This window comes from Lacerta agilis, chromosome 5 (genome assembly GCF_009819535.1).
Source record: "Lacerta agilis isolate rLacAgi1 chromosome 5, rLacAgi1.pri, whole genome shotgun sequence".
Lineage (NCBI taxonomy): Eukaryota > Metazoa > Chordata > Lepidosauria > Squamata > Lacertidae > Lacerta > Lacerta agilis.
In genome coordinates, this window is record NC_046316.1 from 39414016 (window position 1) to 39441604 (window position 27589).

Genomic DNA, 27589 nt, shown 5'->3' on the forward strand with positions numbered 1-27589 from the left:
TTAATGTTTCTAAATGGCACAATATCAAAAAGGAAAGATGGTAAGGTTTACAAAGTACAGGCCCATACCTTAGCCTGAAAAAAATGCCAACTGATGAACACATGTAAATTTTAAACATGTGGTCCTACACCTTTTCTTCTTTTAGAGGAAGAGTAGCTGGGGGAGCCCAGGCAGATTAGCAGGGTATAAATAATAAAATAAAACAATAGTATTACACACAATTTGTTGCCTGTATTTGCTGTGTCTTTGAAGAAAACACAACATTAAATACAAAATATGAATACTTACATTAAACTCCTCCCGAAACAACTTTCCATCATCAGCTGCTCTTATCCGTATTTCATGTTCCAGATGTTCCACTGGAATAGGAAAATACTTTTTTGGGCCAGAAGGAGACCTTCTGAGAAGCATCTGTTGTTCTGCTGGATAGGATGCCAACATAATATATATTATTACATATGGTATGAATAATGACACTGCAGTTCAAATGTTCATTTAGAATCCCCTGCTCACCAAAAGAAGATGACAGCTGGCTTTTAAAAAGATAATGTGTAAAAGAGGCTAGTAATGCTAAGGAAGAATTTAATCTTCAACTATGTGGTGTGTTCCTAAGATGATGATTTGGGAGTGGGTTTGGTAGCTGGGGTGGGTGGGGAGACTCGGAAACTGGGGACAGACGAAATGGAAACACATCAAACTCTAGTACAGTCATACCTCGGGTTACGGCCGCTTCAGGTTGTGAGATTTTGGGTTGTGCACCGTGCTGAACCCAGAAGTAACGGAACAGGTTACTTTCGGGTTTTGGCGCTCGCGCATGCACAGACACACTAAGTTGTGCTTTGCACATGCGCAGAAGTGCCGAATTGCGTCACACATATGCGCAGACGCAGCGATGCGGGTTGCGATTGCGCCTCCCGCACGGATTGCGTTCACAACCCTAGCATCCACTATAATGTGTACAATACAGTGATACCTCTGGTTACGTACTTAATTCGTTCCGGAGGTCTGTCCTTAACCTGAAACTGTTCTTAACCTGAAGCACCACTTTAGCTAATGGGGCCTCCCAGTGCCGCCGCGCCGCCAGAGCATGATTTCTGTTCTTATCCTGAAGCAAAGTTCTTAACCTGAAGCGTTATTTCTGGGTTAGCAGAGTATGTAACCTGAAGCGTATGTAACCCGAGGTACCACTGTACTGTGCAAATTTGACTTGAAATGCAGCGGCGGGGGGGAACTCACTCCATTTTTAGCCAGCATACTTATAATTAACAGTGAATATCAATGGACTACTTAGCTGAGAGGAGGGATGTGCATTTAATCCTCTTAAAATGCATAGCCCACATTTACAATTCCAAAAGGAAACACTTAGCATACCTTACACAACTAAAAAAATAATAATCAAAAATCAAACAGTAAACACAATGACCAAAAACAAACAAAGGAGCGCTGATGAAAACAGCAGCCTCACTATAACAGCAGGAAAAAGTATGGGGCACTATTGAAGGAGACGTTTGTCAGTGGAAGCTGCTGGTTTGTTACTTTGTGGTTTTATTTTATAATTTTAATGTACTGTATTTTTCCATCTATAAGACACCCCCATGTATAAGACACCTGTTTTTTGGAGGACTCAGATTTAAGAAAATGGAGGGAGATGTATCCATGTATAAGATGCCCCATAATTTTTGACATTATTTTTAGGGGGGAAACCTAGTCTTATACACAGAAAAATATGGTAAACTGTACTTGTTTTAATTATGTTGTGTAACCTGACCTCGAATCATTTGGTGCAGGGTGGGCTATAAGTTCTAAGAAGAAAGAATGAAAGAAAATATCCCATGGCAGGAATTTTAGTGCCAAAGCAAAAGAGGAAAAAAATTCCTTTCTGGGATGGGAGGGACTGAAGGGAAGGGAAACACACATCAGAACAGTTTAGATCAGGGGTTGGCAACCTCTGGGCCATGGGCCGGATGCGGCCCATGGAGGCCGTTTAACCAGGCCACAAGCCGCCCGCTCGGCAAGTCCCCCGCGCGCTGCCCTAAACCGGCGCAGCACAGTGTGGGGACTCACCGAGTGGTGCCGGAAATGGTGTCTGCACATGTCCACAATGCCGGAATTGGCGTCTGTGCATGTCTGCGACGCTGGAAATTGCGCCTGCGCAGGCCCAGACGCCGAAAATCGCTCCTGCGCAGATGCGATTTTCGGCGTCCGGACATGCGCAGATGCCATTTCCAGTGTCGCAGAAATGCGCAGACGCCATTTCCGGCATCGTGCTACACATGTCCAGCCCATGGACGATCCATGGTTTAGATGCCTCAGTTTAGTAATTCTGAAGTCATAGTTGAATGAGTTCAGTTTCACAATGGGCTCTCCAGAGGGGAAGCCCCACATCTAGAAACACCCACCAATATTTATTCTTCTGAATCTGACATGCTAACTATTGTGTCATTCATTTTTAACCCTTTCAATATGTTGTAGTGGTTAGAGCATTGGAGTAGAACCTGGAAGACTAGGGGTCAAATCCCCACTCAGCCATGAAGCTTACTATGTAACCTTGGAGCCAGCCACCATCTCTCTCAGCCTAACCTACATCACAGGGTTTTGGGGAGGATAAATTGGGAGGGGGAGAACAACATATATCACATTGGGCTCACTGGAGGAAAGCGGGATTATGTGTTAAATAAATACACAATAGAAGACATTTAATTCTCCAGACGACTGCTGTATATATTGGTTTTGTAAATATACGCACAGCATTTGAAAAATGAGCATTAATACAGCTGTAATGAAGAAAATGCATGAAAAATTTAGCTGTGATTCCTGCATGACAGGGGGTTGGACTATGTGACCCTTGGGGTCCCTTCCAACAATTCTATGATTCCCCCTCCTTTTGTTTCCTTATTATCTGTTTCTGCTACAGTTCTGCTCTAACAGCTGGATGGTGTATTCTTGTGTAACACTTACTATCCCTATACAGTGGTACCTCGGTTTAAGAACAGTCTGGTTTAAGAACGATTTGGTTTACAAACTCCGCAAAACCAGAAATAGTGTCTTGGTTTGAGAACTTTATCTCGGTCTAAGAATGGAATCCGAACGATGGAAGGGCACTAGCGGTGGGAGGCCTCATTAGGGAAAGATTGTCTCGGTTTAAGAACCGTTTTGGTTTAAGAATGGACTTCTGGAACAGGTTAAGTTCATAAACCGAGATACCACTGTATTTGTATTAATGTATTTGTATTTATTTATACATAAAATCAGGTGCAGCTAAGTAGCCAGTAGTGTAAATTGCGAGTCCAGCTAACAAGTTTAAGGATTAAACTCAGCTATACACCAGCTGCTTCAGGGCAAGCTCTTAGCCCCTTGCCCATGAAATGGAAATTTACAATACAGGACTATTGAAAGGATGACTGGTTGAGGCCCGAGTTGCCCTCAGTATGCCTCTGAATGCCAGGCTGCTGGGAATCGCAAATGGAGAACATGCTGTTGCATCCAACTCCTATAGGCTTCTGCTTGACCCCCGTGAGCCCAGGATGCTGGGCTAGATGGGCATTTGGCCTGATTCTGAAGGGCTCTTACGACCTTCCATTCACAAGAGAGACTGTAACCTGGCATAAACTCCCACTGGAAGAACGGGGAGGGGTGAGGGAGCAGAGATTTTTTGCCAGCTTCACCTTCTTCTGCAGTCCCCCAAGCAATCTCATGTGTTTAAAAGAGCCTCAAAACTTTGAGAGCAGATTCTCAGTGGGAACAGGCAGTTCCAGGGAAAAGGACAAAATAGTAACTTCCTCTTTCCACTCACAGGAGTGCCCTAGTTCTGCTCACCGAGTTCCTGGATCCAAGCCACTAAGAGTTAAACTACACAAATGTCACATGTGGCTGCCTCTTGCTTTTCATTCACAGGGGAAGGGGTATTATTGGGGACACAGCATACCTGGAGTAAGGCTTGTTCCATCCTTCCTCAGCTGCAATGGACTACAATAGCATATTTTTATTTTTATTTTTAAAAACTAAGCCTTGAAATTTTGTGAGCAAGGGGGCACACTATGGGGGTTGGGGTGTTATATCTAGAAAGCAAAATACTCGCCTAACCAACACGCCATAAATCCAGTTACAAACTGTAGTTTGACATCAGGAGAATGTTTCTCACAGCACAAAACTACACACATCAACAAAGAAGCAAGTCCTGTTAAGTTTGGTAGGACCTTGGTCACATTCACGCCATACATTGAAAACACGTGACTTCCCCCAAATAATCTTGGGAGCTGCAGTTTGTTAAGGATGCTGGGAATTGTAGGTCTCTGAGGGGGTAAACTAAAGTTCCCAGGGTAAGTGTGTACAGGATTGTAGTCTGAAGTGCCTTGAACACTCGGAATGCAATATCTAATTGCTAGGTATTATCAAAATCACACTGGTTATGATCTAGGACACAGATAAAGATGCTTAAGGACCACTACTTTTAAACCAAAGTATTATTCAATAACTGCAACTTTCTGCAAGTCCAATTCATGGCTCTGTTTCAAGGCTTTTTTATTTACATGAAATGAAAACATATCCAGTTCACTCAGCTGGGTTCTACAGTGATTTCTGTCTCCTCCAAAAATGAACAGGTATGATACACGTTTTCAAACTACTGTTTCTCATATTTACAAAACATTCTTGTGTAATTATTTATTTAAAATATTTATATACCCTTCTTCAAACCTCAAACCTGATTTTAGGACAAGGTATGCTTAAGATCTCTCGGTTCTATACCTAACATTTATAATATGTAAAAAGTGGCCCAAATCTAACTAGACTTTAAATATATATTCCATTTCCAGTCTTTGTGTTGGATCCTATACCCTGTTATAGATAGAAACTTGTAAGAAGCATATTACTACAAAAGCGAAAGTTGCTTTAAAAAGTAAAGAAAGTTTTCAAATTAAAAAACCCTAAGAGAAACAAACATTTCAGTAACCAAACATTTACATTCAGCATTATATTTACTACTTTAAAAAACTAAGATTTTACAATATTAAGTAAATCAAATTTATATTTTACCTTGCTCTTCTAAGATTCCATTCGGTATTTTTTTATCACTTGAAGTCACCACTGCTTTTCTGTGTTTCCTGAACCTTAATAATTATAATAAGATAAATTTAGGGGGGGGGTGCAGATCTGTTGTGAATAAATAAGTTACCTGTTTACGTATAATACTGCAACTTGTTTCACAAACCATGTAATTCTGGAAAAACTCCTTCTAATCATCTTCGGTTTGTAAAAGCTTCAGATGGTGGAGAGAAACAGTTTGTGTAACATCCTCCGCTGCCCTCACTAATGTGGGTGAGTGCAGCCGGCACAGCTGCACGCAACACACTTTCATTTCCTCATTAGATCACATGGAAACAAGACAGAACTAGTTCCAAGCTAAGCGTCTGGTGTCTGCTTACCTGAAGAAATAGCCAGCTAAAAGGATCAAAATTATAAACACCAGAATCAGGATCAGCATTGAAGTCAACAGATGTGGAGGTGGACTGTTTTCTTTTGGAGGGCCTAGGAGTTTAAAAAGAGAAGTATGAAGTGGAAAAACAACGAATTGCTTAATCTCTAACAGATAAAATCGCATACACACAGTTCCTACTTAACAAATTACTTAACACGAATTAGCTACATAGCATTTTGAGCAAGTTATAATCTCTTTTCAAGTTCTTGGCTAGAAATGAGAATCCTGACAGCAACGATTCCCTTGTCACTTGCACTTTCAAAATAGTTTTGCCATACAGCTATTTGCTTCTTTGCTGTCAGACAACACCATGAAACAATAAATGGCCTTCTGAGGTTTGTGGAATATTTGACCACCAGGAACAGGTGGATGCCAACTGATTTTCATCCTAAACGTAAAAGGGCGGTAACTTTTCCCCACTCACAAACCACCACCAGTTCTTACTTCCTCATCAATAATCTCTGCTAAAGTGCTACACTGAATCTGGAACTTTGTGGTACCAGGAATTAAATACATATTTGTGGGAAGGTACCATGGAATATGTCAGGGCTTTATATCTGTTATCTCTTGGACACGAGGCAGGTGAGGAATGGAAGAGGGAGAAGTTTAAAACAGCCACTTTCCCCCTTTCAGTGTTCCTCTCTTCTCATTGTACTCAAACAGTGACAGAAGTTTAAGTAAAATGGGGGTGGAGCCACATTGAGATGAAACAATGCCACAGGTTTAAGCAATGCAGGTATGGAAGAAAGCTGAGCTTTTTTAAATTAAGAAAACCCACACAAATCAGTTTTAACAAGGAAAATAGCAGAGATGGGTACAACTCAAAAGCTAACATGAAAAACCTTCCCCAACTCCCTTCTTGCTGTATTCAAACCCTCTTCTAAATTGCCATTTCCTCACCCCGTGCCTCCCCTGCTCACTCTACTCAAACCTTTGCCATGGCTTAATGCCATCACTTTTTCTTTTCAGTTTTCCTCCACTGTGCTTTATTCAAACTTCTGCTGTTTAAAACCAAATGCAAATGGAAAAAGGGATAATATACGGCAAGAAAATGGGTGTCGACATTAGGCATATAAAAATACTTGGAGTAATAATCTTAGAAAATACCAACATCATATTTCAGAAGGAGGAAGAAAGAAAAGATGTCTGATGAGATATGAGAGATAAAAAAAGTGTATAGTCATAACATTTTTGTTTTTACAATAATACTGAGACGACAGGCATTCCTTATGCAGAAACAAAAGTATTATTGTTTGCTGAATCCTTAGGGATTTTCAGACACAGAACCACCCTGAATATTTAGTTACGGAAGTTTTAGTTACAGACATCTTCTATTTATAATGAAATACTTTTTCTATCCAATGCCATCCATTGCAACAAAACTAATAAGTACCCATAGGACGAAGCATACTTCATTCTGCCTCATAACCTAGAGGAGTCCAAACCAATTATTGCACTTTAATTGATAAGGTCCTTCCCCGCCCCTTCCCCCCACCTATTGTTTCCTTATCACAACTTCTGAACTTTAAATAGAGCAGCAGATCTCCTTACATGCAACACACAAGATTGTACATGTGCAACAGACTTTTGCTGAACAACAAGTCTCTTGGAAAGCACGACAGCGGTTCACAACATAAAAACACAAAATACATAATAAAAATAAGAACAAACCAATAAACCCCCTTCCCACAAACACATTTAAAAAGATATAGCAAGTTAATCAGTCAAACGCCTGGTTAAATGGAAACATTTTTGCCTGGTGCCTAAATAGATGTAATGAAGACATCAGACAAATGTCCCTGGGGAAAGCATTCCAGAAACAGGGAGCCATCGCTGAAAAGGCCTGCTCTTGTATCATCACCCTCTGGACCTCTCGTGGAGGAGGCACATGGGAAGGGCCTCAGATGATGGTTGTAGGGCAGGGGTAGGCAACATAAAGCCCGGGGGCCGGATGCGGCCCATTCGCCTTCTCAATCCAGCCCATTGACGGTCCGGGAATCAGCGTGTTTTTACATGAGTAGAATGTGTCCTTTTATTTCAAATGCATCTTTGGGTTATTTGTGCGGCCTGCGTGGTGTTTTTACATGAGTAGAATGTGTGCTTTTATTTAAAATGCATCTCTGGGTTATTTGAGGGATGGTGGACCAGCCCATGCTGACCCCTGTTGTAGGGTCTGTGTCAGTTCATATGGGGAGAGGTGGTCCTTAATATCAGAACTTGGAGAAGCTTACCAGAAGCTTGAGATCACTGGTACTACTCTTTAGCAAAAGTGCAGATGACAAAGTTGTGTGCTCTGGATGGGGTTACACACCCCTTAAAGAGGCGGGTTGCAGTTTGGGCGTGCTCCTGGAACCATCACTGTATGTAAATAACAATAATAAAACTAATAATTATTATGGTAGTAATGCTGCATGAAATGAGTGCAATTATGTGGTTACTTTCCGTGCCACTGAGACAACACACTGCTGACATGGAAGAAACTAGCTGTTGCACCCATTCCACACGGTTCTACTTACAAATGGCACTGAACTACTTATGCATTGGACCACGGGTGCTACAAGCTGCACACTGCAGGTGAAAACTACTGTATGCATATAAAAGTTTGCAAAACTCTAGGAGACATACTCTTACAGCTCAGGTGTAGCATGTGTGTGTATGTGAACATAAAAGCGCACACACACACACAATAAAATATATCTCTATAGTGAGTGAATTTTCACTACTATGAACTACTATGAATTTTTTACTTTGCAAATATGTGTTTTTGGGATGATGGACAGCAGAATCAATGTCTCGTAAGGTCACCCACATTTTCCATAAAGTTTATTTTCCTATGTTCAAATAGCCATCCAGTGAAGGCACACAAGAAGGGCAACAGGGACCACCTTACCAACACTGGCAGTGTGAATGTAACATATAATAGGTAGATACTGAAGCTGACTCCTAGCTCTGTACTGAATCCAAACAGCGATACTTCATCATCATCATCAGAGTCCTGTGTTATCACAACAACTTTCGCTTTGTTATGGCTGTTCTTTGCAGCGTGTCATGTGTGTAACAGAACATGCACATCTAATTTTTCAGACGATGTTTGCGATGTTGTTTTTTTCTCTTGAAGTTGTTACTAAATCTTTGTCAGTTCACAATATTTGCTTTCCTGTTTTGAGCTTCATAATTTCACAAGGAAAAAATGCCCCATCACATGGAAGGAATGTTCCTGCTTAGGGATCCATCCATCCACCACATCCTTCTGCAGCATACAACTCTGTAAATTGTCAAAGGATCACGGAGGGCATTCTACTCCACACAACCAGTTTTCTCTTCTCCATCTTTCAACATTCTGCAGCTACTAAGAATGCACAATTCTCCCTGGTTTGTCTTTTTTAACGGGGGTAGTGTGTACTTCTGCAAACCTTGAAAATGATACTTTAATATTTAATGGATCCCTTTTTGGTGTCGGTAGGGTACATTTTTCATAAAGTATTTGGAACACATAACTTTTTGTCCTTATGAACTTATAGATGGCGTTGAATAAAAACATTTGGGCAGGACCTTCCAGTTATTATCTAGTTGCAGTCTTGTAACATCCCTGAAAAGGTTAGTCAGTATTATCCACATACAACGGATGGGAGGACTGAGGCTGAGAGCAGCTTGCCTAAAGCCACCTACTAAGTTCATGGCAGAGAAAAGAGTCAAGCCAGGAACTTCATGATTTGCAACCTAGTCTCTTAGACACACCACTGGAAATAATATGCACAAGAGCATAATTTTCAAAAATCCACACTGGGGAAAGCTACTTAGTGATTTTCTGAATTCCATATGCATACAAACTTGTAATACTCTTATGAAAGTGAATTATTTTTGCACTTTAAATGCACAGAAGCATATAAATGCAACCTGAATAATCATGATATAACAATTATTATAATAAATTTACTCAGCAGTTATACTAAAAGCAAACACAAGCAACAAACTACAGATCTATTTGCTGCAGTCCTTTTCATTGCAACAAATATTCAACCGCAGCAGTACAGGCCTAAAATAGAGTATGGCAATTTGTTAAACATGTGACAAATGGTGGGCTATGTGGTTTGAAAGGTTTGGAGAGCTGTAGCAACAGTAATTTAGACTCTATGTTATGAAAAGCTTTAGTTATGCTCTGGATAATCAGATCCAGCCAATCTTTGTGAATAACTTTTCTTTTCAGTATGCCAATATCGCCTCTTATTAGATGGCAATCACCCTGTTCCTACTTGAAATGCATTAAATAAAATAGGGGGGTTTCCACCCCCCCTTTTTTTTAAAAAAAAAGTTCTTCTCCCTGTATAAAATTTTATAAACAGAAAAAGCTTCAGAAGAAAACGAATGACCAGGAGGCAGCAAGGCATCCATTATCCCCTCCCTGAGAGCCTGCACTTTCACACTTAACCATGGTTTGGCCTCGGTGTAATATGCAAACCAGGCCACTGTCAAAGAGCTGAGAGGAAGGGAAAAGATCCTGTGGCCAAGGAATCAGTAAGTCTAGGAGTGTCTCTTCTAAGAATCCTTGCCCTCTAACCCCTAGATTATGGAATATTGCTTTGCTTGTTTAAGGAGGCATCAGCAACCATGACACCAATCTCCACCATCACTCCAGACCTTTCTGCATGCCTAGCAACCAACAATAATAAAAGGGGGCAAAGAAAGTCCATGTACTAGAAAGCTTCGTACCTATTGTTGCTTGGTGTAAAAGAGAAAGGCCTGTTAGCACATGGGGTCTTCTCCACCTAGCCAGCGCAAGACTCAATGTGCATGCATACACCACCTCTGCTAGACAGGCAGCTAAATGCTTAATTTCATAGTAATACAAGCTATGATGTTACTGAATGTACAATTCTGGTTTTGAAAGAATGAGCTTTCAAAATGTTTCCACAGACCCTGAAGCAGCTGTCACTGGGATTGTGTTGATAGACAGCTTAGTGTTGCTGTGCCATAGGATTTCTGCTTTCAGGCCCTACAGCAAAAATCCTGAGGGTTGTCAAATGAGGGTGAGAGGGTGGGGGAAACTGGCAGTAAGCACGGCAGTTTCCAAGGCATGACTTTGCTGTTTTCCAGGTTCTGCACAGGATGGTCTTAGGTGCTTGGTTCTTATTGCTTCAAACAGGGGGTAAATTCCAGCAGGTACTCTCTAACCCAGGATGTGAAATTTTGCAAGAAGGAATATGTTCAAAATCTACTACATTAAAGCAAATACATTCCCCCACTTCTGAGCAGGCTTTGTGGCAATAAGGTAGCATTCATCAAAGCTGATAACTGCCTGGGTGGATTAGGCTAAGCTCTTCTTTCTAGTTCCTGTTTCAACAACAGACAGTCATATGCCTCTGGAAACTGACAAACAAGGCATGAAGGCGAAGCCACCCATTTGTGGCATTATGAGGAAAGGGGGAAGTTCTATATTGATGCTCTTATTTTTAGAAACCTCTATTGTATCTCCCCACCTCCAGCAATATTTATTTTCCTCCATGACACTATTATACATGTTTGTGGCCTGTGTGTCTCTTAATACTAATAATTTGTACTTTCTACTGTTTGCTGCTTTTGCAAATAAGGTAAGCTATTTTTGTTTAACACCCCGCCATCCCACACACAACCAATGTATCGCCAAAAACAACTTACACGTGCCTCACCTTGGCTGCATGCGCAACAAGCATTTGAAGCACATTTAGACAACATGACTTCCCCCTAAGGAATCTTTGGAAACCATAGTTCACCATTCACAGAGCTACAGTTCCCAGCACCTTTAGCAAACTACAATTCCCTGGATTCTGTGAGGGAAGTTATGTGCTTTAAATGTATGGTGTATGAGCATCCTCTGTTAGAATAGCTGCTACACTGTTTATTTAAGCTACTATAGAACAGGTGACATACCTGCATCCCCTGGGCATTTATGTGGCTTTTGTCCAAAGTCCCTACAGCAATCAGCATACTTGCTGAGCAAGAAAATGCTTCAAGTAACTCATTAAGAATTGCATTCAACAATACTCAGCATGCAAGGGTCCCAAAGGGGACATGGAGGTAAAGGAACTTAGGGAGAGAAGAAACAGGAGAAGGAAATGTGCCACATTATTGCTGCTGATAAGAGAGTTAGGTAAAGGTAAAGGACCCCTGGATGGTTAAGTGCAGTCAAAGGCGACTTTGGGTTGCGGTGGCAGCTGGCACTGGTCCACAGACAGCTTTCTAGGGTCATGTGGCCAGCATGACTAAACCAATACTGGTGCACAGAGGTTTGTTATGAGAGTCAGAATGCACAGAAACAGCATTTACCTTCCCACCGCAGTGGTACCTATTTATCTACTCGCACTGGTATGCCTTCAAACTTCTAGGCTGGCAGAAGCTGAGACAGAGCAACAGGAGCTCACCCCGTCACAGGGATTCGAACTGCCAACCTTCCTATCAGTAAGCCCAAGAGGCTTTACCTGCTAAGATAACTGCCTGAGAACACACACAGAAGGAGGAAGGGGGGGCAGAGGAGAGTGATAGAGAGAGAATGAATATGTAATATGACTGGGGGTTAAGCAGGCCAAGTTGCTCATTGCTTTTTCGGGGGGGGGGTGGGATCCCCCACTGGTCAAGCACAATTCGCTTCCCTTTCCCCAGAGTCCCACTCGGCACTGGTATGTTGAAAAGCAATATATCCCGAGGTGAGAACCCCACATCAACTTTCTATTGGCAGGCCACTTGTTCCAGAGGAGAGAATTTTGTGGTGTTGCTGACTCCTCACTTCTATCAGTCCTAGTCAGCATGGTCTGTGGACAGGGATAGTGGGAGGTGCTATTCAGCAATGTCTGGAGGGCCACAGGTTCCCCTTCCCATAGCTGTTCTTTCAGGGCTTTCTGGATGTTCCTCCCCTCCCCTCCCCCCCAAAAAAAATCTTCCTAGGGGATATTTTTTTCAACATTTTGTAAGGATAGCAGCTACAAACTTCTTGTTTGCATGAATAAATTTGAAATACTTTTGCTACTGTATATATTATTCACAAAACATTACAATTAGAATAATCATAGAACTGTAGTTGGAAGGGACCACGAAGGCCATTTAGTCCAACCCCCTGCAATGCAGGAATATTTTGCCCAATGTAGAACTCAAACTCACAACCCTCTACCAACTGAGCTATTTAAGTGTATGGGGTAAGCAGGAAAGGATGCAATCTAGCAAAATCTATCAGTGTCCAAATTCTGTTTAATTGTAGTCAATAATTAATTTTATTTCACAGGGCCTCTGTGGACAACCCTGTTAAGATTTTACCCAGGGTAACTCATCTGTAACCTGTATCAACTGGGTGGTTCAGGTCTATGCTACTGGCCTAGCCCACATCATCACATCTACTCTTCTCTATCAAGAGAATGCACCATGTGGAAGCAGCTTCTACACTTTGGTGAAAGAGGATAGACTGTATAAACTCAATGAATCACCCAACCAGTGGCATTATCATGCTTTAGCGTCTTCATCAGTATATGACAGCAATTTTCCAGTTTGTTTGTTATAATTCTTTCTCATCCTGAAACTACAATCCACTTCCATAGCTATAAATAAGCCAGATTGGTCAGAAAGGGAAACGGATGCATTCTTCTGGGAAACTGAGCATTATGCATCCAGGTCTGATGGCAACTTTGGCAACAGATAACAAAGTTTAAAAACAAAACCAAGGGTAGGTTGTTCTGAACTGCAGGCCCAAAGGAGAACTTGTGGGAACGGTTGGGTGCAGGGATACAACAGGAGGATTTCCAAAACCCCAGAGTGATCAGTTCTAGTGCTTTATTAAAGAAAGATGTAGAAAATATAATGAAAATGATGTACAGATGGTATATAACACTGGTAAAACTATCCAAGATGTACAAAACAAACAACAGATGTTGGAAATGTAAAGAAAAAGAAGGCACATTTTACCATATGTGGTGGGAATGTAAAAAAGTAAAAGACTTCTGGGAAAAGATTTATAATGAAATTTTAAAAATGCTGAAAAATACATTTCTAAAAAAAAACCAACCCTGAAGCTCTTTCACTTGGTATGGTAGGTACAGAAATTCATAAGAACGATAAAAAATTGTTTTTATATGCAACCACTGCAGCCAGAATATTATTAGCCCAATGATGGAAACAAAAGGAAACGTCAACAAAAGAAGAGTGGCAAATGAAATTAATGGACTATGCCGAGCTGTGAGACTAACAGAAAAAATTCAAAACCAGCAGAACCAGACTTTCCCTAAAGGATTGGAAGAAATTTAGAGGAATAGGAATCATTTTTATTGGCCAAGTATCAATCATATTTTGAATTTTGCTTCGACTACATTGCAGTGTAAAGAAAATGTACCTCATACAAACACAACTCCCCTCACGCTACAACAGCACAACAAAGGAACCCCATACCACCAACTGACCTCCCTTCTGCACACAACTGTCACGTGACAAAGACGCATGAGAGCAAGGAACAGCTGTTAAAGTCTAACTGCCATAACTGCCATTCTAGTCTATAACTGTCTTTCAGTGCTGTGTGAGTTTCAGAGTGTGTGCCGGTATAGAGAAGAGCCTGTATTCTATATGTGATCTATTTTTAAGAAGTTTATTTTAAACTTAATAAAAGTTTTTATTTGTTTCAGTGAAAACTCTGCTTAAATAATTCCCGCTGCGCGTCAACAACTACAAGTTCAACAGTTTGATGGCACAAGGGAAAAACTATTCCTGTGCCTAAATGTTTTTGTGTATAGAGTCCTGTAACAACGTCCGGATGGAAGTAAATCAAAAGGGTAATGACCAGGATACGAAGGGTCTGCGACAATTCTCTCTGCTCTCTTCCTGGCTCGAGCAGCATAAAGTGTCTCTATTGGAGACAAACTAACACCAATTACCCTCTCTGCAATTCTTATTGCTAGTTGGAGCCTCTTCTTATCCAGCTTAGAGGCTGTGCCATACCAGACAGTAATAGAATTACAGAGAACAGTTTCAATGGTACCTCTGTAAAATTGGATCAACAATTCCTGGGGCAAATTAAATTTTCTTAGTTGTCGCAAGAAATACAATCTCTGGTGGACCTTTTTAATAATAATATTGATGTTGTCTGACCAATTTAAGTTTTGAGAAATTATAGAGCCCAGGAACTTAAAGGACTCTACCACTACAACCATGTTACCAAGAATGGAAAGTGGCAGCGAGATGGGAGGGTGCTTCCTAAAATCGATTATCATTTCCACTGTCTTTTGGGCATTTAGCACCAAGATATTCCTGCTGCACCACAAAACAAGATGGTCTAATTCCCACCTATATGCAGATTCATCATCCTCCCGGATAAGCCCAATGACTGTCGTATCATCCGCAAATTTCAAGATCTTAACCGATGGGTCAGTTGACCCACCCCCCGTGACACATAATTCTTATTATTCCAAAAAGTCAACTCCTATTCACGTGGAGGAAGCCTGAAAGGCTATTCACTGTTAATAACTCATTCTCGGATTGTCCCCCTTAAAAATCAAATTGCACCCCCTGGGGCGTGTGCCCCACATTGGGAACCACGGGTTTAGAGGGTAGCTTCTTTATACAAGTCAGACCACCAGGAAAAAGGAAAAAGGAAAAATATATATAGAAAGAAATGGATATAGACAATAAAAAGTTAAAAATAAGTCCCATGTTGCAGACATGAAAATATGGATGACTGATGATTTAGATAAGCAGAGGTTCCTGAACCAAGAAATAAACCTGCATTTGGAGTAAGATTATTTAGATGCAAGGGAACTCAGTAAGAGGAACAGCAGTCAGTTTCAAGTCAACTGCTACTGCTTTATGTATTAATGAAGTTAACTGGAAAGCTTTAAAACCATCAAGGCTTTTGTGGCAGCAGTAAAAGCAGCTCAATCCCTGTTCTTTACAGTTACCAAAGAACTACTGGCAGCCCTTAATGACAACTACTGGAGGTTTGTAGCTTCTTATCTAAAATCGTAGAAAAGCCTCAGCGAAGCTCCCAAAGTAGAGCAATGTAACAAAATATTTGTCAATGGGAAATAGTCCAGTCAATTACTCGCACATATTACAGATAACATTCAGCATATATGAGCTGAGAAGAATCCAAGCCTGATCCCACATTGATTTCATAAGATATGTGACATGGTGCTATAAATGTGAAAGCAGGAAGCATGAAACACCAACTGAAACCAAAGGAATGAAGATTTACATGAACAAGGTACTGACCCAGACTGACCCCCAAAATTCAGTGTTTCTTACTTGTTGTTGTATCATTAAGTGATGCAGTCCCATTGCCACGCAATGCTTCGCCGTGCAGAAAACTAATGGAAATTAGCAAGACTGAACAGGAGTATTCCATCATGGACCTGTTAAGCAAACACAGAGAAAAATATAAAACCCATGCTAACATACTCAAGTCATGTTCATATTATCACAAAGGAGGTTTGAATGTTATTTTTTTAAGGGGAAAAAAGAATGGCTTTTGTAAGGGAATATTATTAATCTGTTGTGTCCAAAGTCTTACAAGTATTTGTGAAACTACCACCCTTGTGCCCAAAGTCTTATTCTATACCACAAATCTTCCAAGGTTGGAAAATTAAGGGATTTGAAAAAACACCAAGGATAAAAACTTGCTACTAAAGAACAAAAAAACAAAAAAAAAACCCAGCTCCAGGCATTACATGGAAACTGCAACAGAGGACATGCCCCACTCGCCCTTCCTCTTTTCATATGGGATATGCAAAGTGGGGGTTTCTGCCTCTTCCTCAACATTTGGCCTTCGGTATCTCACTAGGGGAAAGGTGCACAAGTTCTCATGTTGCATATTACATGGAAGTACAAAAAGAGGAAATGCGAGTCACTCACATTTCCTCTGTCGCTGCTTGTTTGCTCATCCAAAAGCTGGCTGAGATTACAAGCTGTTGAAGAAGAAATCTGACACAAATTCTAGCGAGTATAAAACTAAACAACATATGCAGAAAATGGAGCAAATTCCTAGGTTGCGTGATGATCATTTTGTAACAATCTGCTGCTGTTCCAGTCTACTTTTCTTGCTGACAACTTAGTTTCTTATATGCTGAGTTGCTGGATTGTTGTTGTTTTTCCCACAAGTGAGCATTGAAAACATGCAGTCGGAACTGGTACACTTGAAGCTTCTACAACACCAGCTCCACTAATACATAAAATAATTTAAGTATAACTCATAATCATACCCTTGCAAAGGACATGACTAGATATTATAATACAGACTGCAGGTCTATTTTGCCTCTTAAAAACCCACACGCAGCAGGCTCGATTCAGTCCACCGGGGGGGGGGCCTTCCTCCATGCTCACAGGCACACCATGGGAGCTCTCCACATTCCTCCCATATCCTCATCTGTCCCTCTTCTTCCTGCTCAATCAAATAATGCAAGGCTGACCTATAGGAAGGGCTTGACAGTAATTTGGGAGATGTGCTATGCAGAACTGCCTTGGGCATTGTCCTGGAGCACCAAGTGATGCAGCAGCTAGACTAATGGTGGTGGGAGGCAGTGCGAGACAGTGGGATGTCACACCTTGGCTAAAACATATACACCAGCTGCCTATATGTTACTGCAGAAGGTTCGTGTACCAATATACAAAGCCCTGAACAACTAACTAAAATAAGAATACACTCGGGATGCTTCCGAAGGTGGGATGTCACACCTTGGCTAAAACATATACACCAGCTGCCTATATGTTACTGCAGAAGGTTCGTGTACCAATATACAAAGCCCTGAACAACTAACTAAAATAAGAATACACTCGGGATGCTTCTCTTTCTCTGTAATGAGTTCACAGAGTGCCCCAACGTATACACTGGACTGAACCCATTATATTTAAAAAAAAATTATTTTGCTTCTCAGTAAAGGTACATAGGATTACATTATGAACCAGGCAAAACTAGTTGTCATCTGCCCCTCCCTCATTATACCATGTAAATATACCAGCATGCAGAGAAATCCTGACAGTAGCATAACAGAACTTGTGCAGGCGAGAACCTTTAAAAGTACACAGGGCTTTAAAATATAATTTATCACAAATTACTGGTTCTAATATGAGATGACAAAGTCAGGAAACAACTTTCTGAATGGCATGAATGGATAGCGAAGGGTCAAGGACCGCAATTCAGTAGTATCAATTCTATCACCGGTCTTTCCTAAAGCACTATACAAAACCTTTTTTTTTTTAGCCTCAGGCAGCCTATATTCGTTTCAGTAGTCACTGACAATATCAGTAACTGAAGAATGAAATACAATCCAAGAACTGACTGGATTCCTAGCTGGTCTTTTTAAAGACACATTATTACAAACGAAGAACTGAACACACAAAATTCAGCACACCAAATACAGTTCTATTGACACAGACCGATCTTCCAGATGGTATCACTGTATAGTTGACAGGAATGAATAATAGATAATTTTTGCATCAGTTTAGTAGTAGTGAGAATGAGTACTACCAGGAAATTCAAAATAGTGACAGGCATAACATCCTAATGGGGATTGGAGAGGAGCAAAGAGGCAATTCTTACACCCGTCCGCAATATTCCTCTTCAGCAATAGAGCTGCAGCTTCTGAGTAGACATACCTTGGATTTCATCAATACATACATCTTTAAAATGACATTGCGAAGTCCCAGTAAGTTTGACAACAATTTACCAATTATGATAGCCACCCCTAACCTCATAATAACTCAGCCTTATCTCTAAATCAGTGTTTTTCAACCACTGTTCCGCGGCACACTAGTGTGCCGCAAGATGTTGCCTGGTGTGCCGTGGGAAAAATTGTGTTTATTTGATTCCTATTCAAGAGAATTACTTTATATATAGTCAATATAGGCACAGAGTTAAAATTTTTAACATTTTCTAATGGTGGTGTGCCTCGTGATTTTTTTCATGAAACAAGTGTGCCTTTGCCCAAAAAAGGTTGAAAAACACTGCTCTAAATTATGCTCAGAAGATGCTTCAAGAGAATATGTAGGCCACTTTTTATTCACAAATAAGAAACAGGAAAAGCTCGAATTCAACTCTAAATTCACACGGATACTTCTGTCAACTATTCTAAATATATGATTAGATGCTATTGGGGGGGGAGTATATATTAAAATTCTAGAGCAAGGAAGTAGTTTTATGATTTTTGCTTATTTTTTAATCTTTCGAAGACACAAGCAATAAACAAGGCACAGCTAAAAAGACACAAGCAATAAACAAAGCACAGCTAAAAATTATTCCCAAAGTTGTAAATGGCTTGAACACTGCACCATTGCTAAACTGCCCTCCTCTGTGTCTCCCATTACAACCCCTTTTATAGGCAGCATCTTAAGCTTACTATTGATTATTCAGCATTTTTATTAATCACATGTATCAAAAGCTGCTTCCTCCTGTTGGTTCTACATCATCCAATGCCCAAGCTGACTATTCCAATGACACACAGATAAATCACAGCTTTTGAAACCATGTGGCGGACAATTACATCCATCAGGGGGAAAAATATAGCCAGCTTGAAACTAGAGGTTTGGCAATTTTTTGTAGGTTTATTTGTAGAATTCTCATTACTTAGCTGCAAAAACACTATACAATATTTCTGAAAAAATAATAATAATGAAAGGAATAGCATGAGCTTAAAGAAGGATGTAAAACATGTTTTAATGGTAAAATTACGGTATGCCCGTTCCTGGGCTTGGATAGCATTTCTCAGGTGCCACTATATTTTTGTGCAGCAGATGGGGCTATATAGCAAGAGACCTGAGCCACGTTCAATGCCAGCTTTCTGGTTTTTCTGCACTTTCTGAAACATAAGAAACTCTATCCGTATCACATCCCCATAACTTAAAAAATAAATAAATAAATAAATAAATAAATAAATGTAGCAGTGTGTGGAAAAGGTGAAGAAACAAACTGAATATTTCTAACACAGACAAGTGTGACAATTGTTAAATACATACAGCATGCCTAGATGGAGTATGCATACGAGCACTTCTTTTGTTACAGAGAACTATCATGACCTTTTACAGCAGTGTTTTTCAACCACTGTTCCGCGGCACACTAGTGTGCCGCGAGATGTTGCCTGGTGTGCCATGGGAAAAATTCAAAAATTCAAGAGAATTACTTTATATATAGTCAATATAGGCACAGAGTTAATTTTTTTAACATTTTCTAATGGTGGTGTGCCTCGTGATTTTTTTCATGAAACAAGTGTGCCTTTGCCCAAAAAAGGTTGAAAAACACTGTTTTACAGCAGCAGTGGGGATCCCTTTACAACTCGAGGCCCACATTCCAAGGGCCACATGCCAGTGTTGGGAAGGGCCAGAAGTGGATGGAACAATGAGTGCAAGTTTTTCCTTGGACAGTTGGCTAGCTTCTACACACTCACACACACACACCTTTCTCAATCTTCATCTCAGCAAGCAAGAGTCATCATCTGAGCTCACTGCCAGGCAAAAAAATACTGAAGGATGAAGTGAAACAGGTCAAGTGAGGAGTGTAGGCTGGGAAGAGTCCCAAGGGACAGACAGAGAGACCTGGAAGACCGCCTGAGGCTCCCTACCCATTTAATAATTTTGCACACACAAAAACCAAGTTCAGTGCAAAGTGGTTGATTGAAATGCATACTTGAAAGGATTAAAACTCCTGCAATCCCTTCATGTGAAGGTAAACCACTGAGATTCACCTTTGATTAAGATCTTGGGACAAGGCTCAGCTCCAGATGCTACTTCTGCACTGCAATGGGAGCTACACTGACACCAAATATTTTAGGTACCAGACCAAGCCTTTATTATTCTATCGCTCTTAATGCTTCTGCTGTTTTTCTGTGTTTATAGTCTACAATTATTAGTGGTGCTTCTACTGCAGCTGTTTATGTCTTAAAATTGCTGACCCAGCGAATGGTCTGGGGCCACCTGAGAATGCAAAGTCACTGAAACAAAGCTAGTGTGAAACTGATCACAAAGCTTGGGTGGGAGGTTAATGCAAGTGGGACAATCCTAAGGTTTTAGTTTTTACTTTGTTCCGAATGGAAGCACAGAAGTTTTCTAAATGGGAAGGCAAATGATAAACAAATAATGCCTTCATTCAAGCATAATGCTGAAACATGGCTTAGTGTTACATAAACACAGCTCACATGCTCCAACTCCCTTTCCCTCATCATTTGAGGTTAGGAGTAGTAGTTCAGAAGCTTTTGCTAACTGTGCTGTCCTGTGGTTAGCACAAACTATGGTTAGTTTAATGCAGGTGATACCCAGCCCTGTTTCTCCATGTCATGTGAACTAGATGAAGCTGTGCTGAACTGGTGCCTGGATGACAGCCAATGAACTGAAGCTGAATCCTGAGAACATAGAAGTACTGTTGGTTGGTGGTTCTCATGCCTGGGAGGTGGTTCAATAGTCTGTTCTAGATGGAGTCCTTGACACTTAGGGTACTCCTAGATCCAGCATTGTCAACGAGTCCTGACATCAGTAGCAAGGGTTGCCTATCTCTCGCTGTGGCTGATTCATCAGTTATGCCTGTTCCTATACTGCGATAGCATTGCTGCTGTGATCCACCCTCTCACCTCATGTCCAGACTACTGCAATAAGCTCTAGATACATTTCAAGATGGTCCAGAAACATCAGCTGCTGCTGAGCATGGCTACGAGGTATGTGCAGTCATAAAAAATTAGTTTTGTAGGACATATAGCACTGGCATATGCTGATACATAAAGACCTAAGCAACTTTGGATCCAAGTTGATGGAACAAGGTTTGGCTTGTTGTGGGGAGACATGGAATACAGTCTTCTTTGTAGTGGCACCCGACTCCAAATTCCCTTCTTCTAGAGGTGCAAATTGCTCCTATGCTATTGGGCGTCCACATCAGGTTACAGAACACTTGTTCACCAAGACCTACGAGGAATTTACTGTTCCAAGTTTAGTGCAGCTGCTGTTGCATTTATAGCACGTAATTGTTTTGTATCTTTAGAAACCACTTGGGTTGCTGTTTTAGTGTTTGTTTCTAGGACTGTATAATCTAAGTTTCATTGTTATGATAATGGAAGCATCTTTAAAGCTTTCTTATGTACTTCTCTGCATAGAATATAGCTAAACGGTGGAATTTGCTTCCGCAGGATGGCCACCAGCTTTGATAGTTTTAAAATAGATTTAGAAAAACTCATGCAGGACAAATGCTATCAATGGCTACTAAAGGCAATATGCTTCTGAATACCAGTTCTAGGAAACCACAGGAGGGGAGGATGCTGTTATGTTCTAGTCCTTCTTTCACACATCTCATAGGCATCTGGTTGGCCACCATGAGAACAGGATGCTGGACTAGATGGGCCATCACCTGATCCAGCAGGGATGTTCTGGTGTTTTACTGTTATGAAAAATATTGAGCCAAAATGACCTGCACAAAATGTCAACAGAAATCATTTAAGATGTTAGAAGATGAAATAGCTCCTTTTCCCCCAGAAGGCACCTAACGTTTCAAACAGGACACAATTTAGCCAACTCTTTCCATCAGCGTAAAGGGTTATGTTTGCACAACAAAATTTCTCTTTGCCTCTCCCCCCCCCCTTCTACACCCTCTCCCAAACCTGCTCTGGAAGATTGTAGGAACCTCCAAACATGAGGGGAGGGAGAAGTTCCGTAAACTGAGTATCAATCGTTGTGCTGATGGAATGAGTTTGTTGCGTGCTGCCCATGATTTCTTCACAAATCTCCCAACTGAGACAAAAAATATGCAGTGCTTGAATAGTGCTAACTGCGGTCCAAAAAGAACAAGGACACCCTAGCTCTGAAATACTGAATAGTTATACACAATTGTTACTGGGAGAGAGCTTCCAGATGAGTAGCTTGCAGCAAAAATAATTTTGTGGTCCCTTAAAGACTATTACATTTATAAGCATGAGCTTTCATGGACTCTGTTCACTTTGTCAGATTGCACGACATGAAACAATTGTATGGTGAGATTTGAATGGCAGTGAGATGCAAAATAAAAATAAAAATTCACAGTTGGTGACAATTAGAGCTTAAATATATGTTCAATAGGTGCACTTTTAACATTTTACATTTACCAGATTGGTGATAATTGCTGTGATTCTTGTATTAATATCTGAAGTGAAGCAGGGACCCATTCACAAGAAACACAAATGGATACCCTGGCACTGGAAAGTTAATTAACACATTAAACTTCTTGATGATTATTACATTGTTGTCTAGTTATAGATACTGCGTTATTCAACAATATGTATTCAAAGTCCAGTTTACATTGTACAGTTTTTCTCAACGAGCCTTCAACCTTATCTAGTTACCGTATTTTTCCATGTATAAGACGCCCCCATGTATAAGACGACCCCTATTTTTTGAGCCCAAAATTAAGAAATAAATAATTGCAACAACCCCCATTTTTAAACTTAATTTTTTTTGGGGGGGGGGAATATAGTCTTATACATGGAAAAATACAGTATATGCTGTCATGAAAATCAGTGTGTTAAAAAGATGGATCACAGATGACCTCATGAGTACTCTCCTCCATTGGAGGTTTTTAAGCAAAGGCTGGATAGTCATCTGCCAGGGATGCTTTCGTTGTGATTCCTCCATTGTAGGAGGTTGGATTAGATTACTCTTGGTGTACCTTACAACTCTACAATTCTATGAGTAGACTGTTTTTTGTTATAAGATGGGAAGGTGTGTGCCTGCTGTTCAAGGGTGTAGGAAATCATGATGGCACTGGCTCTATGATTGTGGAGGTCTTGAAAACCACTGCCCCGAGCCTACATGAAAGAAAGAACTGAAGTTTCAATCCATCAAGTCAAAGAACGGCTGCAGTAAATTCCTTCTAATGACAGCAAAAAGATGCAGCTGCAGTAATCAACCATAATCTGATATAATTACAACTAGCTTATCAACAGGACAATAAAAAAGATGGAAAACTGGGATAAATGTAAATGATATACTGATTTCTTAAGTATCGTAGTGAACCCCTACTGTAATGTACAGGCTTATATTAAGGAATTGGGGTTGGCTGCGATATGATATGATGTAATGCTATGAATTGAGTTCCTTTTATAATTGCAGACTCATGAAATAGTATGATGAAGAAGAATGCATATGTTAATCAGAGTAGTAGAATCATCAGTCAGTCTTCATATGTAACTGCATCACCTCTGGCAATAATTTAGACCAGTTGAAAAGTTTTGAGGTTTCTGAATTGCAGCCTATTTTTTAATGCACATAACTCTAGACTGTGTGCACCTCTGTTTCCTACATGTAAGGTTGCCAGATTTCAAACAGTGAAGAGTTGTTGAGCTTTTTTTCTTTTTTGCAAACTTGCAAAAAAAAATTTAAAAAAAGTTCTTTAGTTTTTCAGCTATTTTAAAGGAAAATTGCCAACATGGGTTGCCATAGGTCTGGATTTTCCTGGACATTCTTAAAAGCAATTTCTGCCTGGACACTGCTTCCGACTGCAGTATTCCGGATATGTCTGTGAAATTCCAGACATATGGGAACCCAACATGTAAGTGTTATCTCTCCGTACAATTTATGAAGACTTAAGGCCATCCAGTTTATGGAAGGTTAAAGCAAATATTGATGAGAGACTCTAGGGTCAGGCAGCGTGTTAATTACTAACCTTCTCTATTTGTACTATCAGATGGTTCCCAATTAAAATAAAAAATTATGCATACTCATAAAACGGATGTTATTCTTCATTATTGTACTGCCCTAAATAGGTTTTCCCTTAGCCTTCTAGGCGCTTGAGGGATAACTCACTACTGATAAATAGATACTACAGTTCAAGCTGTAGCACAAGCAAGTATTTTAAGCAGAAACAGAAGGTTGGAACCCAGGGGCAGAGTAGTATAGACAACAAATGTAAGTTTATTCATCATAACCACTTGGCACCCAAAGAAGAAGAAAATACATTCTCTGCAAAACGACATGAACCAGGTTCCAGAATAAGGAAGCAAGTGGGAGTGGCTTATAGAATCATAGAATTGTAGGGTTGGGGAACAACCACAAGGGTAGTCTGGTTCAACCCCTGCAACGCAGGAATCTTTTGCCTAACATGGGGCTCAAACCCATGACCCTGATATTAAGAGCCTCGTGCAGATGAAATTATCTACAGGGCTTGTGAGGGAGACCTCTTAATCCCTCCCGTACCCCCCATGAGGGTAAAAATTGCAGGAGCCCCATATCTCAGGGAGGGAAAGAGCATACAGGAGAATTACTGGGCCCTATCTGATATATGTTGGAGGGAGAAAGCCATATAAGTGCAGAGAGAGAAAAGTGTGGAATGAAGAAATGGCGGAGAAGCAACGTTTTGTTCAGAGTGAGTGAGTGTCTCTCTCTCTCTCTCTCACACACACACACACACACACACAGAGAGAGAGAGAGAGAGAGAGAGGGAATGAATGATGGATGGATGAATGAATGAATGAATGACTAGGTGGTGCTGAGCTACGAGGGGTAGAGGATGAAGTAGCATGTCCATGTGTGTGTACATGCAGAGGTGTGCATACATATTCATCTAGCTCAACACAGGATTTAGAAGGGTGGTGAGAGAAAGAGCCTTTGGTTTGTTTCTGCCCCCACCCACTCATGACAGATTACACTTGATGGAATGTGGTTCTCAGCAGGGGAAAAAAGTTTCCCACCACTGAATTAGAGAAGGTTTCTATTCCTCAGGCTAATAAAGGCTGAATAACTTAAGAATTAGCATTTCCTTTGGGAACTTCAAGGAGGATTTCCAGTCAGCAACTTCCTGAGGGACTGAGCAATCTTGGTCCATCCTCCCACCCCCACCGTTTGCATTACAGCCTGCTAAAATGGAGCTTTGCTATTTTTATAAAAAAAATAGTGTTTGTCAAATAATAATCTGCAAAGAAAATGCATCCGATGACAATAGGGGAAAGCACCTAAAGTTTTTCTCCCCCTTTTATTTAAACAGGCACACTTCAACCTTAACATTCAGAACACAGCGCTTCTTTCTAGATTTTTTTTAAGATAGAAAACTAACTGCACACCAGCCTTTCACAAGCTGTGTACTTGCAGTGATACTCTCCCATCAAGACTTTCAAATTAGGTTTTATCTGAAGATGCTAGGCAGCCTCTAGCAGATCCCTGTGGTTCTGAAAAATGCTGCTGACATTTGGCTTTCTGAGATTGGATTAGAGAGATTTAATTGTATGCCTAATTAAATTGAATTCTCCGATAGCATCCAATGCTTTATTCACCATGACAAAACAATGTTACTATTGATTATATAATGTCTCACTTTCTCAGGCTATATGAAAACAATTATTGTCAATGCTTATCCACACTTACATCTTGTTGTAGCTCAAAACACAAAACTGGGTAACAAACTTTTAAACAGTATTAACATAACTAAAAATTATTCTTTTGAGAGACACCTGAATCCCCAAACCTACAAGAACTAAATGCAAGAGCAGGAAACCGCAGTATGTTCTCTCCCTAATCCTCAAAGGCCAGATTAAACAAATATACTTCATAGGGTTTTCTTGGGAAAAGATGTGCAAGTGTGCATATCCCCAGGGAGTGAGCTCTGTAACATTATGGGAAAAGGTTACATCCTGTTACTGTTCTGATTACATCCAGAAATTCTACTTTACAATTAGGGCTTTCTAGAGGCTCTTCGTTTCTGCCAGTTCTCATACGGTCCTGGGCTTTACTGGGACCCTGGATTTGCTACAGAAAATACGTGGAAGCTGGTGCAGCTTTTAATAACGCAGGCAGGTGGCGCTGTGGGTTAAACCACAGAGCCTAGGGCTTGCCGATCAGAAGGTTGGCGGTTCAAATCCCCACGACGGGGTGAGCTCAAGTTTTTGGTCCCTGCAGTTCGAAAGCATGTCAAAGTGCAAGTAGATAAATAAGTACTGCTCCAGCGGGAAGGTAAACGGCATTTCCATGTGTTGCTCTGGTTCGCCAGAAGGGGCTTTGTCATGCTGGCCACATGACCCGCAAGTTGTACACCGGCTTTCTTGGCCAATAAAGCAAGATGAGCGCCGCAACCCCAGAGTTGCGTGACTAGACCTAATGGTCAGGGGTCCCTTTACCTTTACATTTCTACAAGTGCTAAGAACATAAGAGCCAAACTGCATCAGATCAAAGGTCGTCCAACATTTAGTTTCCACACTGCAAAACTTCTCTGTGAGAAGTAACCAGTGTTCTGTCAACAGCACACACACACAAATCACGAACCGTTTGGCTATATAAAGCACACAAACAAGCAGATTTTGGTTTATGGGCTCAAATAGACCACAAGTTTATTGGTTACAGATGTGAGGGGTCTGGGTTCAGTACTTGATGAAGCTGGACTATATCTCGACTCCCGCCCATCTTGTTGCGGGAGTGCAGATAAGGGTAAACCACCAATAGGGGGAGCCCTATAATTTACATCAGGGATGGCCAACCGGTCGATCAGGACTGGTCAATCCCAGGGAGGTTCAGGTCAATTGCTGTTTTCATAGCGATCTTTTCTCTCTTCTCCCTAAAAAAAGCTCAACAACTTTGACCTTAACCCTCTGTCGTTCTTTTTTTCTGTGAATAGATCGCAGTCTCTTGGAAGTTGGACATCCCTGATTTACATCAAATAGGGGCATCCCGAGGGGTCCCCATTGGGGTAGTGGTATGACCTTAGCCCATGTCCAGGCATTGGACAGAGGGTGAGGAGAGTGGGAGATCTGGCGAAGGGTGTGAGAGGACAGCCTCCCTGTCGCACTAGAGTTTAAATTCCCCACAGACACACCTCAATCAGTGCTGATTGGACAGTGAGGCCCGCCCCTTGAGTAGGGCACCACCCAGCGCCATTAGCACAGGGAAGGCGCCTGTCTCCAACCCTCGGCCAGGTTTCCACAGGGGCTGGCTGGAATGCCACCTACCAAATAAGGTAAACAGACTTCTTGATAAAAACAGGCTTCTCAGTGCATTAATCCAAAAGCTCTTAAAATGCCACTCCTACTCTGAAATGCCCATCAACGTGGGAGGCAGGATTGACACATGCATATACACACACACCCTGCATACTTTATGCCCATATGTGGTCTTCTGAATACACGGAGAGGGCTTTTGTGGTTTAGGCAAATCCAATACATGGACAGAAGAATCCAACACACA

At 41.0% G+C, this 27589-nt stretch overlaps 1 protein-coding gene across 6 annotated transcripts in view; it reads right to left on the bottom strand.

Annotated features, from left to right (window-relative positions):
* PTPRE (protein tyrosine phosphatase receptor type E) overlaps positions 1-27589 on the bottom strand; it is a 99301-nt gene that overhangs the window by 22728 nt on the left and 48984 nt on the right. For 3 of the 6 annotated variants that reach the window (XM_033149409.1, XM_033149408.1, XM_033149411.1), the window contains 4 exons: positions 15728-15834; positions 5424-5526; positions 5035-5108; positions 289-422 (listed from right to left, as the gene is read on the bottom strand). In XM_033149409.1, coding sequence (XP_033005300.1) covers positions 289-422; positions 5035-5108; positions 5424-5526; positions 15728-15830 — 414 coding nt within the window. In that variant the 5' untranslated portion in view covers positions 15831-15834. Of the gene's footprint in view, positions 1-288; positions 423-5034; positions 5109-5209; positions 5307-5423; positions 5527-15727; positions 15835-27589 lie in introns of those variants that run through there. The other 3 variants (XM_033149410.1, XM_033149413.1, XM_033149412.1) reach the window with 3 other exon arrangements.